General features: G+C 44.0%; 2 protein-coding genes across 2 annotated transcripts; one reads left to right on the top strand and one right to left on the bottom strand.

Moving 5' to 3' along the window:
• The first annotated feature begins 411 nt into the window (after positions 1 to 411).
• Positions 412 to 3,160, top strand: LOC106564977 (keratin, type I cytoskeletal 50 kDa-like). The gene is made up of 3 exons (XM_014131531.3): positions 412 to 483; positions 642 to 686; positions 1,563 to 3,160. Exons 1-3 carry the CDS (start codon positions 412 to 414, stop codon positions 1,830 to 1,832), a joined length of 387 nt encoding a protein of 128 aa, XP_013987006.1. The 3' UTR covers positions 1,833 to 3,160.
• Positions 3,094 to 6,801, bottom strand: LOC106564959 (keratin, type I cytoskeletal 13). The gene is made up of 7 exons (XM_014131515.3): positions 6,191 to 6,801; positions 5,674 to 5,756; positions 5,194 to 5,350; positions 4,797 to 4,958; positions 4,532 to 4,657; positions 3,993 to 4,213; positions 3,094 to 3,806 (listed from the first exon to the last, which is right to left on the bottom strand). The coding sequence occupies exons 1-7, from the start codon at positions 6,728 to 6,730 to the stop codon at positions 3,545 to 3,547; spliced, it is 1,551 nt and encodes a 516-aa protein (XP_013986990.1). The 5' UTR covers positions 6,731 to 6,801; the 3' UTR covers positions 3,094 to 3,544.
• Between the last annotated feature and the right edge of the window lie 6,445 nt (positions 6,802 to 13,246).

The raw sequence follows: 13,246 nt of genomic DNA, 5'->3' as shown, positions 1-13,246 counted from the left end.
TCACACTTCCTAGTATTCTTATTTTCTTCCATTAACTCACTATTACCCTTTGTGTGACTCTTACATGCACAAACTCACACATAACAGTTCATGTATGGTGCATAATGGGTAATATATTGACCAGTAGGAGACATTAGATTAGTTGACAATAACTTAGTCCCTTAGGTTAGTCCTCTGGTTGAAAAACATGTAATCACACGTGTGGTGCTGCACTGTAACAGTAAATACTCAGATCTAAAACATTGAGACCTGTTTAATCGCAGTCAAGCTACTGTTGGTTGTTATGGTTACTACCTGAGGTTACGCCCTCTGACCTTTGCCCTACAGGAGATTGCCCTGTTGAAGACCCATGTGGGCAGCCAGGTGAATGTATCAGTGGATGCTGCCCTATCCTAGGACCTGAACGCAGCGATGACCGAGATTCGGAAGCACTACGAGTCTGTGGCCATCAAGAACCGCAAGAGCTGGAAGCCTGGTACCAGGGCAAGGTGAGCTGAATGACCAAGATATCTTTACTATATGAAGTCATTTATCTAAAAGAGTTATTCTCTAAAGGTTTTTTTGGAAATCAATTTAGAGACTGAATGAGTTGGCTCTGAGGTAAACTGTGTTGACTAATGCTATTTTTTTTACCTGTATAGCTGGCCACAGTGGAGATTGAAGTCGTGGCAAACAATGAGCAGCTGGTGAGCTGCCTCACAGAGTCCGAAGGACACACACACTCACTCACTCACTCACTCACTCACTCACTCACTCACTCACTCACTCACTCACTCACTCACTCACTCACTCACTCACTCACTCACTCACTCACTCACTCACTCACTCACTCACTCACTCACTCACTCACTCACTCACTCACACACACTCACATCGATACTCCAACAAACACACACACACACACACACACACACACACACACACACACACACACACACACACACACACACACACACACACACACACACACACACACACACACACACACACACACACACACACACACACACACACACACACACACGCGCACCATACTGGAATTGGAAGTGAAAACCCAGGCATGGATGATAGCATGTATGCCAGGTCTCTGCATGTCGTTATTCTGACACCCATAAATACCTTACTGACATTTTGAACTTGGCAACATGACCACCTCATGTCTGGACTTGACCAAACATTCTTCTGGGTGTGTAGTCTATTGGAGCACCAGATTCACAACCTCTCACACACTTTTGTGCAACAGAGTTATACAATAATGGAATATTATCCATGTGTGTAGTGCATTGGAGAGGGCACCCACTCTATCCCCGCGAACAGAAGCAAAGCTTGTGCAACAGTGTCACATACTGTGGTAGCATATCATTGGACAAGGCACCAGTATACTAACTAGTCCGCTCCAGGGGGAAGTTTTCCCTAAGTAAAGATCTAGGATCAGCTTCCCCTCCCCCAATCCTAAACTTAACCATTAGTGGGGAGAAATGCAAAACTGACACAAGATCAATGTCTTGGTGCTACTTCACTCTTCACCCACTCATCCCATCCACTCCCTCCTCCCCAGATAGAAATCCTCCCTGGAGGGCACCCTGGCAGACACCCAGAAGCGCTACTCTGCTCAGCTGGCAGGGCTCCAGAGCATGGTGACTAGCCTGGAGCTCCAGCTCTCCCAGCTCCACGCCAACATCGCCCACAACAAGCAGGAGTACGACATGTTGCTGAACCTCAAGACCCGGCTGGAGCTGGAGATTGCAGAGTACAGGAAGCTGCTGGACGGAGAGGACGACAGCTCCACCCCAGGTAAGCCATTGTATACAGCGAGCAATAGGCCTTTGTAGACTTCTTGCCAAACGCATCATCATGAGACTGATGAGACTTGGTCTTGCTTGATTTTAAGCTGAAAGCAAAATACTGTATCTTCAAAACTTGAAAGTTGACAATTATTTTGGACTGTATCAAAAGTGGACTAATGAAGAAGATATGAAGAAACAAAAATTATTATAAAAGTATGCTTTAAAAGTGCTCAGTATGAGTGTTGCAATGAGATTTACTCCATGTCCATTTATGACTCCACAGTAGTTACCAAGACGATCACCGTGACCCAGACCATTGTGGATGGAAAGGTGATGGTTCTGGTAACAGAACCATCAATAAAGATTATGTGGTTGAATGAGAATGGACTGTGTGGTTTCACTTGTTTCAGAGATATTCATGCTTTATCATAGACTGACTATATGAATCTGTGAGTATGGATGTCATAGCAGATACATTTTGTGCTCTCATTTCATATGACTTGATTTCAATTTTACATCTTTCCACCAAAACATGGTGTCCAGCATTAGAGTTGACTCCACAAACACTCTCCATACAGTATATAACTCTGAATCTAATGCTTGAAAAACTGAGTTTGATTAATAGAGATAGAATGATGTCATTTTGCCGACAGCCAGTGTGACGGCCCTCCCACTCTGCCGAATTCTTTCTTTTTGCTCTTGTTTTCCTTGGTGGGATGTTCGGGGGGCGGAGCCGGGAGGGTCGTCAGTGAGGTGGGACGCACCTGGGCTCGGGTGTGTCCCGGGGATAAGTACACCTTTTCCCAATTCATTGAGGAGACTCTCTCCACGCAGACACACTGTTATTTTTGGTTGTGGCATTTTGTGGTTTGTTTGTTTTGGCACCTTTCAACACCCCTCATTTTCACCATCTATGCATGCAACCACTCACTTACACTACTGAATACTGACTACACACACCATTTTTACTTGTATATAGTTTTAGTTAATAAATGTTTAGTTAATAAATATATTTTTGTTATTCCTTATCTCCACGTTGTCTCCCTCTTCGTAACTGGCTACGAGCAGCTTCGTGACACTAGCAATCAGACTTCTTCTATTCACATTTCTATATTGCCATGTATTAAACTCAACTCAGCAGAAGTGAATGTAAAAAATTATACTATTCAAGATCATACTGACACATATACTTTCTCAAGAGAATAGAATTGGCCTCATGTGCACAAGATGACAACTTATATGATTGTCAGATGTATAGGAGCATGCCAGATCAGATACATCAAGTTGAAAGACACAGAAAACAGAATGATGGTGTCAGCAAGTCAGAGCATCTTTATTGTATTCACAATGGGGTCTGTTGTTGGTGTCCCATCCAGATGTAGTAGAATATGTTGTTCTGGAGGTGTTAACCATAGAAATAGAATTACCAGAAAATAAATCCCCATTCTAGTCAATGTTCCATGATGGGTATCTGAGGGGCTTTAGCCATTCTAGAAAGAATAGGAGGATGGTATGCATATCTTTAACTACAGTTAACCGGAGCTGGCCTAAACAAATAATACAGATAAGGAAGACAGGAATTTTTCATCTTATGAAGACATTGTATAAGTTGAAACGTTGAATTTTAGGTTGCATGAATAAAGCACTGGGGAGCAGCAATATTCCATGTGATGGCCTCTCATTTCCTATACCCAGCAATTATATTTCTATGGGGTTAACCTGTTGCTTACTGCAGTGCTCGCTGTGTGTGTGGGACCTTAAGAAGCGTGTTTGGTTTCACTTGAGGAGACAACCTTGCCGTCCACCATTTCCTCTGTGACGATCACCACCTTGCGTGTGGTGGAGGTGGAGGAGCTGGGGCCGGAGCTGGAGGAGCTGACGCCGGAGCTGACGCCGGAGCTGAGGCCAGAGCTGGAGGAGCTGAGGCCGGAGCTCAGGCCGGAGCTGAGGCCGGAGCTAGACGAGCTGACGTGGGAGCTGGAGGAGCTGTGGCCGGATTTCGAGGAGCTGAGGCCGAGGCTGTGAGGAAGGGAAACCAATGGTTAGCATAGTTAGCATCTATGATCATAATAAATATCTGTTAAAGGTCACATAGCTGATGATTCATGTCAAAAGTAACCATGGCTCATACTAAGGTCAATTTCAAAAGAGACCTGTTTTTAAAGTGAAATGTTGAGGGAGACATCCAATCGCTTCCTGCCTTACCCGCTAGCCTCTCCGTCCAGCAGCCTCCTGTACTCAGCGATCTCCATCTCCAGGCGTGTCTTGATGTCCAGCAGCATCTTGTACTCCTGGCCCTGGCGTTCCATGTCGCTGCGGAGGGACACTAGCTGCTCCTCCAGACTGGTCACTTGGTTCTGTAGGCGTCCCAGCTGCATGGAGTAACGGCCCTCTGTCTCCGCCAGCGTGTTCTCCAGGGAGCCTTTCTATTGGCCGGGAGAGACAGAGATGATGGGTCAAAAATGATGGGAGTAGGTTTGGAATTTGGAATGTTTACTGTCATACTGAAAAAGTTAGCTCTGGTAATTGAATGTGAAGGCAGGTAGAGGTTAGCTATAGTAATGTAAAGGTGCTTGGCTATAACATCTTGAGGGATAGTGGAAGAGTCCAGGTGAAAGTGAGATACTTGAGATTTGGTAAAGAGAATGATGAAAGAGTCAAATGCTGATTGTTGAAGAAAGTTGTAGGAAGTTGTATAAGTAATGTCCCCTTAACAGTGGTCTGTGTTAATAATTGCTGCTCACCATGCTGAGCTGTGACTGCAGTTCAATTTCCAGGCCCTGCAGTGTGCGACGGATCTCTGAGATCTCTGACTTGGAGGTCTGGAGAACCTCTGTGCTGGACGCCACCTCCTTGTTCAACGTCTCTGTCTGTTAAACACAATAAGTGGTCAATCATCACAGGAACAAACCAACATTTCAGCTCATGATAGAATGTGACAACGTTACCAACTAGAAGTAAAGAAACATCTACACCATGAACATAGTTTAGGGCTTCTAGGGGTTCTACCTTGGTCTGGAACCAGGCCTCCAGGTCACGCTGGTTCTTGGCACTAACGGCCTCGTACTGCTCACGAATCTCAGCCATGACTCTGGACAGGTCCTCCTGTGGTGCTGCGTCCACTTCCACATTGATCTGTCCAGTCATCTGCGTCCTCATGGCAAGCAGCTCCTGTGGAGAAAAACATAGGGGTGAGTTTAAAGGATTAAGACATGACTGACCACTGCCTGATGGTAACAACTTGACCTGCCCTCTGTCTTCATTATACATTTGAACACCATTGCTTAGTACAGATGTGCTTGAAAGCCAGCAATGGTGTTCTAGTGAAGACCCATAGCAGGTTGACAGGGTCAATAGATGTAATACATTAAGGATGTATGGATATGTTCCATCAGCCCACACCCACCTCCTCATGGTTCTTCTTGAGATAGATGAGCTCCTCCTTCAGCCCCTCGATCTGCATCTCCAGGTCAGATCTGGCCATGGTCATCTCGTCCAGCATCCTCTTCAGCCCGGCGATGTCCGCCTCCACTGACTGACGCATGGCCAGCTCGTTCTCATACCTGAGAGATGGAGAGAGCTTAGGTCAAAGAACTGCCGGAATGTGTTCCTCTGTGAGAATAGCAGGGGGGTTATAGATTCTAGTATTCCATTAAGTTTTGGGAAAATAACAGTAAGTAACACCAGGCTTCTGATATGTCTGTCGGGAGGGTTTGTTTATGGTGGAGGTGAAGGGTAATGTCATTTGGTTTCTGTTTTTGTAGATTCAACACAAAATGTAATAAAAAACAGTATGAGGGTTTTTACAGATTTGGGGTTATTCCATGTGGTTAATGTAATGCACCAGCAGTGTACTGTATCTGTGGATGGTGTTGGGTGTACTTACTTGTTTCTGAAGTCGTCTGCAGCGAGCTTTGAGTTGTCGATGCTGAGATAGATGCTTCCATTCAAGCAGGTGGCAGCCTGGATCTGAGAGGTGGAGGATGGCAAAACATGTCAGGATGGGGCAAGCATGAAATTTCCCACAAATGCAGTACACACAAACAGTGATACCACACTGTAATCATTGAGTTCTGAGTTTCAACTGCACTGTTATAGCTCATAGAAGCAATACAGGGAACCTGTTGTCGTTATGGTCATTGTAAAGCATGGTACAAAGAAACTAATCGCACCTTTCGCAATGGCTTAGGGGCTCTTAAGAGAGAGGAAGGAATAGCTTCAATGATCTGCTTAATTTTCAATGCTGCAGCTAAAAATATGCATACTGTCTTTGCATCTATCTTTGGTGCAATATCTTGGTTGAATCAATTATAACAAATGTGTATAATTTTGCATTGTCCAATATTCATCGTCATAACACTCATCATTGACTGCTTTTGCCATCTAGGAAACACGTCACGTACCTTGTCCTGCAGGTCGGCGATAGTAGCGTAGAAGCCAGAGTAGTCGCGAGCGCTGGGGGACGTCTTGCTCTCAAGGAACTGACGGATCTTCAGCTCCAGCTCGGCGTTGGCCGCCTCTAGCATGCGCACCTTCTCCAAGTAGGTGGACAGGCGGTCGTTCAGGTTCTGCATTGTGGCCTTCTCATTGACCGACACATGGAGGTCGGCTCCACCACCACCACCACCACCCCCACCCATGCCAAAACTAAAACCGCCGCCGCCGCCACCCCCTCCCATTCCGAAACCATAACCGCCACCACCACCTCCACCACCGGAACCGAACGAGGAGCTAGAGATGCGCACCCCAGAGCCTCCTGCACCTCCATACACACTGCCGGCCCTCATGGCAGTGACACGGCCTCCTCCACCGCCACCCATCGAGGAGAAGCGGGAGGAGCCCATACCCATTCCACCTCCACCTCCAGACCTCATGGACATGGTGCCACCTCCGCCTCCACCGCCACTGCTGCTGTAGGACATGCTAGATCTGGAGAAGGACATGTCTGCTGAGAGGGAGTCTGCCTGCCTGGGATGAAGAGGAGAGAGAATGTGGTGGACTGCCCAGCCACTGTTCCCTTTTTATGCTGCACAGGGCAGAAGGAGGGAGGGAGGGTGGGAGGTGGACATGGGTGGGAGAGGCAGAAGGGAGGAATACAGGTAAGCATTACCTCATGTAGGGCAGGGCAGGACACCTCCACCCACGTTGACACCCTGCGGGCAGATGCTAGGATGCAGTAGGAAATGGAGGAGGATAGATAGATATGTGCTATATGTGTGGATATTGAAAATATACTATTGCTGTGCAACTCTACCCTCCCCCATCTCGCTCTATATATGGTGTCTGCCTGCACAAACATATAAAAGTTCACACCCTGTAAACAGATGGAATTCCTCTCCCATAATAGCGTCTGGTTGAAAGCATAAACAAACCCGCTTCTATTAGCCCCAGGTAGGTCAGTCAATCAGTCAACACACACAGTTTAACTTTGACAGGTAGCTTTTCCGTGGTTCCTGAGAATATAGATTGACACACAGAATGGCTATTTACCTGTACCTGTTATGTTACTAAGACAACAAGTTGCAAAGAAACTTCACGGTAGAATATGATCTATCGCTTGACACCCAGACAACATTCTCCCCGAACAGACCTGTCTTTGTCTCACACACTGATGTCTTGCAAGAAAATCTCCTGCCCTTTTCCCTAAACGCAACTGTCCATTGTTCCTTTTATGCACATACTCAGTTTACCATTGTATTAAGTTTCACTCAACTTCATGCATTTTCCATCAACAGTTGGAGTCTGCAGGACTGACAAAAGTACCACTATATAGCCCCCATGGGATGAGTCATTACTCCGGGCATCGTACCCCAGGAAAATAAACCTCAGATGGGATTAAAGTACTGTTCTTTTACCTTAACACCTTGGAAGGGAACTTGGCATCTGCAGCATGCAAGAACAAGCTGTCACTTGTTTGCATATTTCCATATAACCAGAGCATTTCTTGCAGATGTATTTTTATCATGCTCCAGAGGTTACCATTTGAGTCTGACATTTAGTATGTGGAAAAGTTGATTAGCATTTGCTTAATGCCAAAGAGCATTGCAGCATTTATGTCCTCATGTTAATGATTTGCAGTAGAATGGATTATAGTGGCATTGGCGGAGATGTTGCACTATAAACAGTGTACAGTTGAAGTCGGAAGTTTACATACACTTAGCCAAATACATTTAAACTCAGTTTTTCAAAACTCCTGACATTTAATCAGTCAGTTAGGATCCCCACTTTATTTTAAGAATGTGAAATGTCAGAATAATAGTAGAGAGAATGATTTATTTCAGCTTTTATTTCTTTCATCACATTCCCAGTGGACCAGAAGTTTACATACACTCAATTAGTATTTGGAAGCATTGCCTTATTTTTATTTAACTTGGGTCAAATGTTTCAGGTAGCCTTCCACAAGCTTCCCACAATAAGTTGGGTGAATTTTGGCCCATTCCTCCTGACAGAGCTGGTGTAACTGAGTCAGGTTTGTAGGCCTCCTTGCTAGCACACACTTTTTCAGTTCTGCCCCCAAATATTCTGTAGGATTGAGGTCAGGGCTTTGTGATGGCCACTCCAATACCTTGACTTTGTTGTCCTTAAGCCATTTTGCCACAACTTTGGAAGTAATCTTGGGTTCATTGTCCATTTGGAAGACCCCATTTGCGACCAAGATTTAACTTCCTGACTGATGTCTTGAGACGTTGCTTCAATATATCCACATCATTTTCCTCCTCATGATGCCATTTATTTTGTAAAGTGCACCAGTCCCTCCTGCAGCAAAGCACCCCCACAACATGATGCTGCCACCCCCGTGCTTCACGGTTGGGATGATGTTCTTCGGCTTGCAAGCCTCCCCCTTCTTCCTCCAAACATAACGATGGTCATTATGGCCAAACAGTTCTATTTTTGTTTCATCAGACCAGAGGACATTTTTCCATGCGCAGTTGCAAACCGTAGTCTGGCTTTTTTATGGCGGTTTTGGAGCAGTAGCTTCTTCCTTGCTGAGCGGCCTTTCAGGTTATGTCGATATAGGACTAGTTTTACTGTGGATATAGATACTTTTGTACCTGTTTCCTCCAGCATCTTCACAAGGTTCTGGGATTGATTTGTACCTCCTTCCTGAGCGGTATGACGGCTGTGTGGTCCCATGGTGTTTATACTTGCGTACTATTGTTTGTACAGATGAACGTGGAACCTTCAGGTGTTTGGAATATTGCTCCCAAGGATGAACCAGACTTGCGGAGGTCTACAATTTTTTTTCTGAGGTCTTGGCTGATTTCTTTTGATTTTCCCATGATGTCAAGCAAAGAGGCACTGAGTTTGAAGGTAGGCCTTGAAATACATCCACAGGTACACCTCCAATTGATTCAAATGATGTCAATTAGCCTGTCAGAAGATTCTAAAGCCATGACATCATTTTCTGGAATTGTCTAAGTTGTTGAAAGGCACAGTCAACTTAGTGTATGTAAACTTCTGACCCACTGGAATTGTGATACAGTGACTTATAAGTGAAACAATCTGTCTGTAAACAATTTGTTGGAAAAATTACTTGTATCATGCACAAAGTAGATGTCCTTACCGACTTGCCAAAACTATAGTTTGTTAACAATAAATTTGTGGAGACGTTGAAAAATGAGTCTTAATGACTGTAGCTATTCAACTGTAGCTATTGCCTTTAAGTCAACATGGTCTAACTAGAATATGTAACAAAAAAGTTACATTTAACCTTTGTTGATAAATTGTCACCATAGCTGACATATTATTAACATGTAAGTTGCAGTGACATCCCACTGGGCACACCACGTCATTTCAAGATGGACATATGGGGGATATTTGGTTGAGATGTTGATCAATGAGAATTTAACCTTCATTCAAAAAGACAGCCAAAAGTTCCCAATGTGTTATCACTATGTTTTCAACCATCCAAAAACACAACCAAATTCCAATGGAATTTAGTTGTCACCTAAATGTGTTATAACTGCACTTTCAACCATTTAGCACAAAGTTCAAATGAGAAAACAATGACAGATATTTTGTTTATCTGTACAACGGAATGTGTTTTCACTGTGCTTCATCTAGTTAATAGTACAACCAAATGAGCTGAATTGCAGTTGAGATTTCACTAAAAGTACACTAGGACCAGAATTTGGCCCTGGCATTCCTGTTTTAAAGCTACGTTCCTGCAATTCTACTTAGTTTAACACAACATCTATTGTTGGGTATGCTATTTCATGATAATAATTATGAAAAAAAATCTAGTCCAACCCATATTTGATTTTATTCTTCCTACCAAATGTGTTGTAATATTGTATAAGGAGCAATTATAATCTCTTATTCAGAACACCTGGGACTATCAAAATACCCAAAATCATTATGGTTTTTGTGCAGTTTTCAGTACGTGAATAGCTCAATTGATGGCGACAGATTTCCCATTCAAAGTAAAGTCAAAAAAAGATTTCTGACTTGTGAAATCTTCGCCTCTGAATATCATAGAACCTAAAGCATCGCAGAGATCGTTGTTATGCATCGGTTTATTGAATTTGTTAAAGGCCTATATTCAATCAGATCAAGCATTAACTGGCAATAACAGACATCCGCACAGAAGATGTTTTGGCAGTGTTGGAGGTGGAACTGCATTGGAGCTGTCAAATCGGTGAGCAGCTGCTCTTTCGGTCATTTTCACGAAGCCACACCCCACTCTTGTTAGAAGTTCAGAACGAGAAAGTATAGGCTATACAGAAATAATTACGCTCAGATTGAAAAATCATTCAACAAAATGAAGATTTTTATCATCTAAACGAAGGTGTAGATTACATCTCACATTCAGGGTTGACTCTAAGCGAGATTTGGTTGGGGGGCCCCACTCCCATCAAGCGGGCAAAATAGTTTTAGTGGCCCCTTCTTGACAGCGGAGAGAAACATATACGTTAAAGTACATTTTCTGCAGTTCTACACATTTTGCCATGTGAAGAGAAAAATTTGCAATTTTATTAAACATTTCATGCAGTTCAACACATTTAGCCATGGGGTGAAAATAAAAATAAAAATATTCATAACTGGTTCAGGGGGCCCCAAATGACGGCTTACATCACTTATGCCTGGATCTGGCCCTGCTCATATTCCAGTGTTCGAACTTGTAAATATGGCTGCATGGGATTTCTATTAATGGGACTCCCTGCGCTATTGTCAATGTCTGCTTTAGGTATAATGCCAAGAGCCACTTTGGCTTTGACAGCGCAAATGCAGTTCCACTTCTGGCAGCGCCAAAACAACTGCTATGGATGTTTTACTCATTTTAAGGTTGAACTGTTACAAAAGTTTGTAAGAGCCTTCATTTTTGGCTATTGTATTACAAAAACATTGAATTGTGTTTGGTTTGAAGGAGATGTATCTACTGCTTATGTCAGGAACCAGCTCATAGCCAGTAACAAAAAAGGAGCCAACGCAGAGATCAAGGAATATCAAAAATATATTTATTGACTTAAGTAAACTATAAACAAGTAACAATGGTGTGTGTGTAGTCAGTAATCAGTAGTGTAAGTGAGTGGTTGCATGCATAGATGGTGATAATGAGGGGTGTTGAGAAGTGCCAACACAAACAAGACAAAATGCCACAACCAAAAACCAACAGTGTCTGTGTAGAGAGAGTCTCCTCGATGTAGGGGGGAAAGGTATATTTATCCCCGGGACACACACGAGCCCAGGTGTGTCCAATTTTGCTGACGACCCTACAGGCTCCGCCCATCGATATCCTATTAAGGAAAACAAGAGCAAAGAGAAAGAATTCGGCAGACAGAGTGGGAGGGTCGTCACACTTAGCTAGTTTCATTTGTGCCACTGTCTCAGTCCTATAGATTTTTGGTTGAGATGGAGAAGTCAATCCAACATGCTAGTTGTCGGCAAGTTATTAGGCTATTTACTGTAGTGCAAAAGTGATACTGAATTATATTTGGTCAGTGCAACCAAATATCAACATTTGAAGGAGAGCTTTTCCAATGGCTTAGTCCTATTATTTTGGTTGAGATGGAGATGTGAATCCAACACATTCATTATTAAGTTGTCGACAAACTGGAATTAAAAGCTTGAAACCCTAGGCCTATAAGTATTATCAATTACATTTTTATTCTGGGTTCAATTTAAATAATAGCTGTTGATGACTTTTCGCAAATGCTATAGGCCTAAATAGCAGTGTTGATGAAATATGATTACATTGATAAAGTATGGTTAAGTTTTATTTGCTATGTTAAATCTACGCTTTCAAATGACTTTGATAGCAACAGTGAATCTATCTATTTTTTTATTATTTTTTCCCCCGTGGTCTCCAATTGGTAGTTACGATCTTGTCTCATCGCTGCAACTCCCCAACGGACTCGGGAGAGGCGAAGGTCGAGAGCCATGCGTCCTCCGAAACACAACCCTGCCAAGCCGCACTGCTTCTTGACACACTGCTCGCTTAACCGGGAAGACAGCCACACCAATGTGTCGGAGGAAACACCGTCAAACTGACAATCGAAATCAGCTTGCAGGCACCCAGCCCACCACAAGGAGTTGCTAGAGCACGATAGGACAAGGATATCCCAGCCGGTCAAACCCTCTCCTAACCCGGAAAACAATGGGCCAATTGTGCGTCGCCCCATGGGTCTCCTGGTCACGACCGGCTGTGACACAGCCTGGGATCTAACCCCCGGCTGCAGTGACGCCTCAACACTCCGATGCAGTGTCTTAGACAGCTGCGCCACTCGGGATGCCAAATCTATCTAGTTTTTAAGAAAAATTATAAAAAATAGAAAATAAAAATAAAGTAACAAATAATTAAACAGCAGCAGTAAAATAATTAAACAGCAGCAGTAAAATAACAGTAGGTAGAGTTAAAGTGACCATGCATAGATAATAAACAGAGTAGATGCAGCGTAAAAGAGGGGTGTGGGTAGCCCTTTGATTAGCTGTTCAGGAGTCTTATGGCTTGGGGGTAGAAGCTGCTAAGATACCATTTGGACCTAGAATTGGTGCATCCGGTACTGCTTGCCGTGCTGTAGCAAAGAGAACAGTCTATGACTAGGGTGGCTGGAGTCTTTGATAATTTTTAGGGCCTTCCTCTGACACCTCCTGGCATAGAGGTCCTGGATGGCAGTGATTGGCCCCAGTGATCTACTGGGCCGTACGCACTACTCTCTGTAGTGCCGTGCAGTCGGAGGCCGAGCAGTTGTCATACCAGGCAGTGATACAACCAGTCAGGATGCTCTCAATGGTGCAGCCGTTGAACCTTTTGAGGATCTGAGGACCCATGCCGAATCTTTTCAGTCTCCTGAGGGGGAATAGATTTTGTGGTGCCCTCTTCACGACTGTCTTAGTGTGTTTGGACCATGATAGTTTGTTGGTGATGTGGACACCAAGGGTCTTGAGGCTCTCAACCTGCTCCACTACAGCTCCGTCAATGAGAATGGGGGAGTGCTCGGTCCTCCTTTTCCTGTTGC

The sequence above is a fragment of the Salmo salar genome, chromosome 12, assembly GCF_965601325.2.
Source record: "Salmo salar chromosome 12, fSalSal1, whole genome shotgun sequence".
NCBI lineage: Eukaryota > Metazoa > Chordata > Actinopteri > Salmoniformes > Salmonidae > Salmo > Salmo salar.
This window is presented reverse-complemented; position numbering and strand designations above follow the sequence as displayed.

Excerpts from the sequence above, each read along its gene's own strand:
- LOC106564977 (XM_014131531.3), top strand. The coding sequence starts at position 412 with ATGACCGAGATTCGGAAGCACTACGAGTCTGTGGCCATCAAGAACCGC. Across the intron at positions 484-641 it reads GCTGGAAGCCTGGTACCAGG|CTGGCCACAGTGGAGATTGA; the intron begins GCAAGGTGAGCT and ends TTACCTGTATAG. Across the intron at positions 687-1,562 it reads TGGCAAACAATGAGCAGCTG|AAATCCTCCCTGGAGGGCAC; the intron begins GTGAGCTGCCTC and ends CTCCCCAGATAG.
- LOC106564959 (XM_014131515.3), bottom strand. The coding sequence starts at position 6,730 with ATGTCCTTCTCCAGATCTAGCATGTCCTACAGCAGCAGTGGCGGTGGA. Across the intron at positions 5,757-6,190 it reads TCGCCGACCTGCAGGACAAG|ATCCAGGCTGCCACCTGCTT; the intron begins GTACGTGACGTG and ends TCCACCTCTCAG. Across the intron at positions 4,959-5,193 it reads TCAAGAAGAACCATGAGGAG|GAGCTGCTTGCCATGAGGAC; the intron begins GTGGGTGTGGGC and ends TTTTCTCCACAG.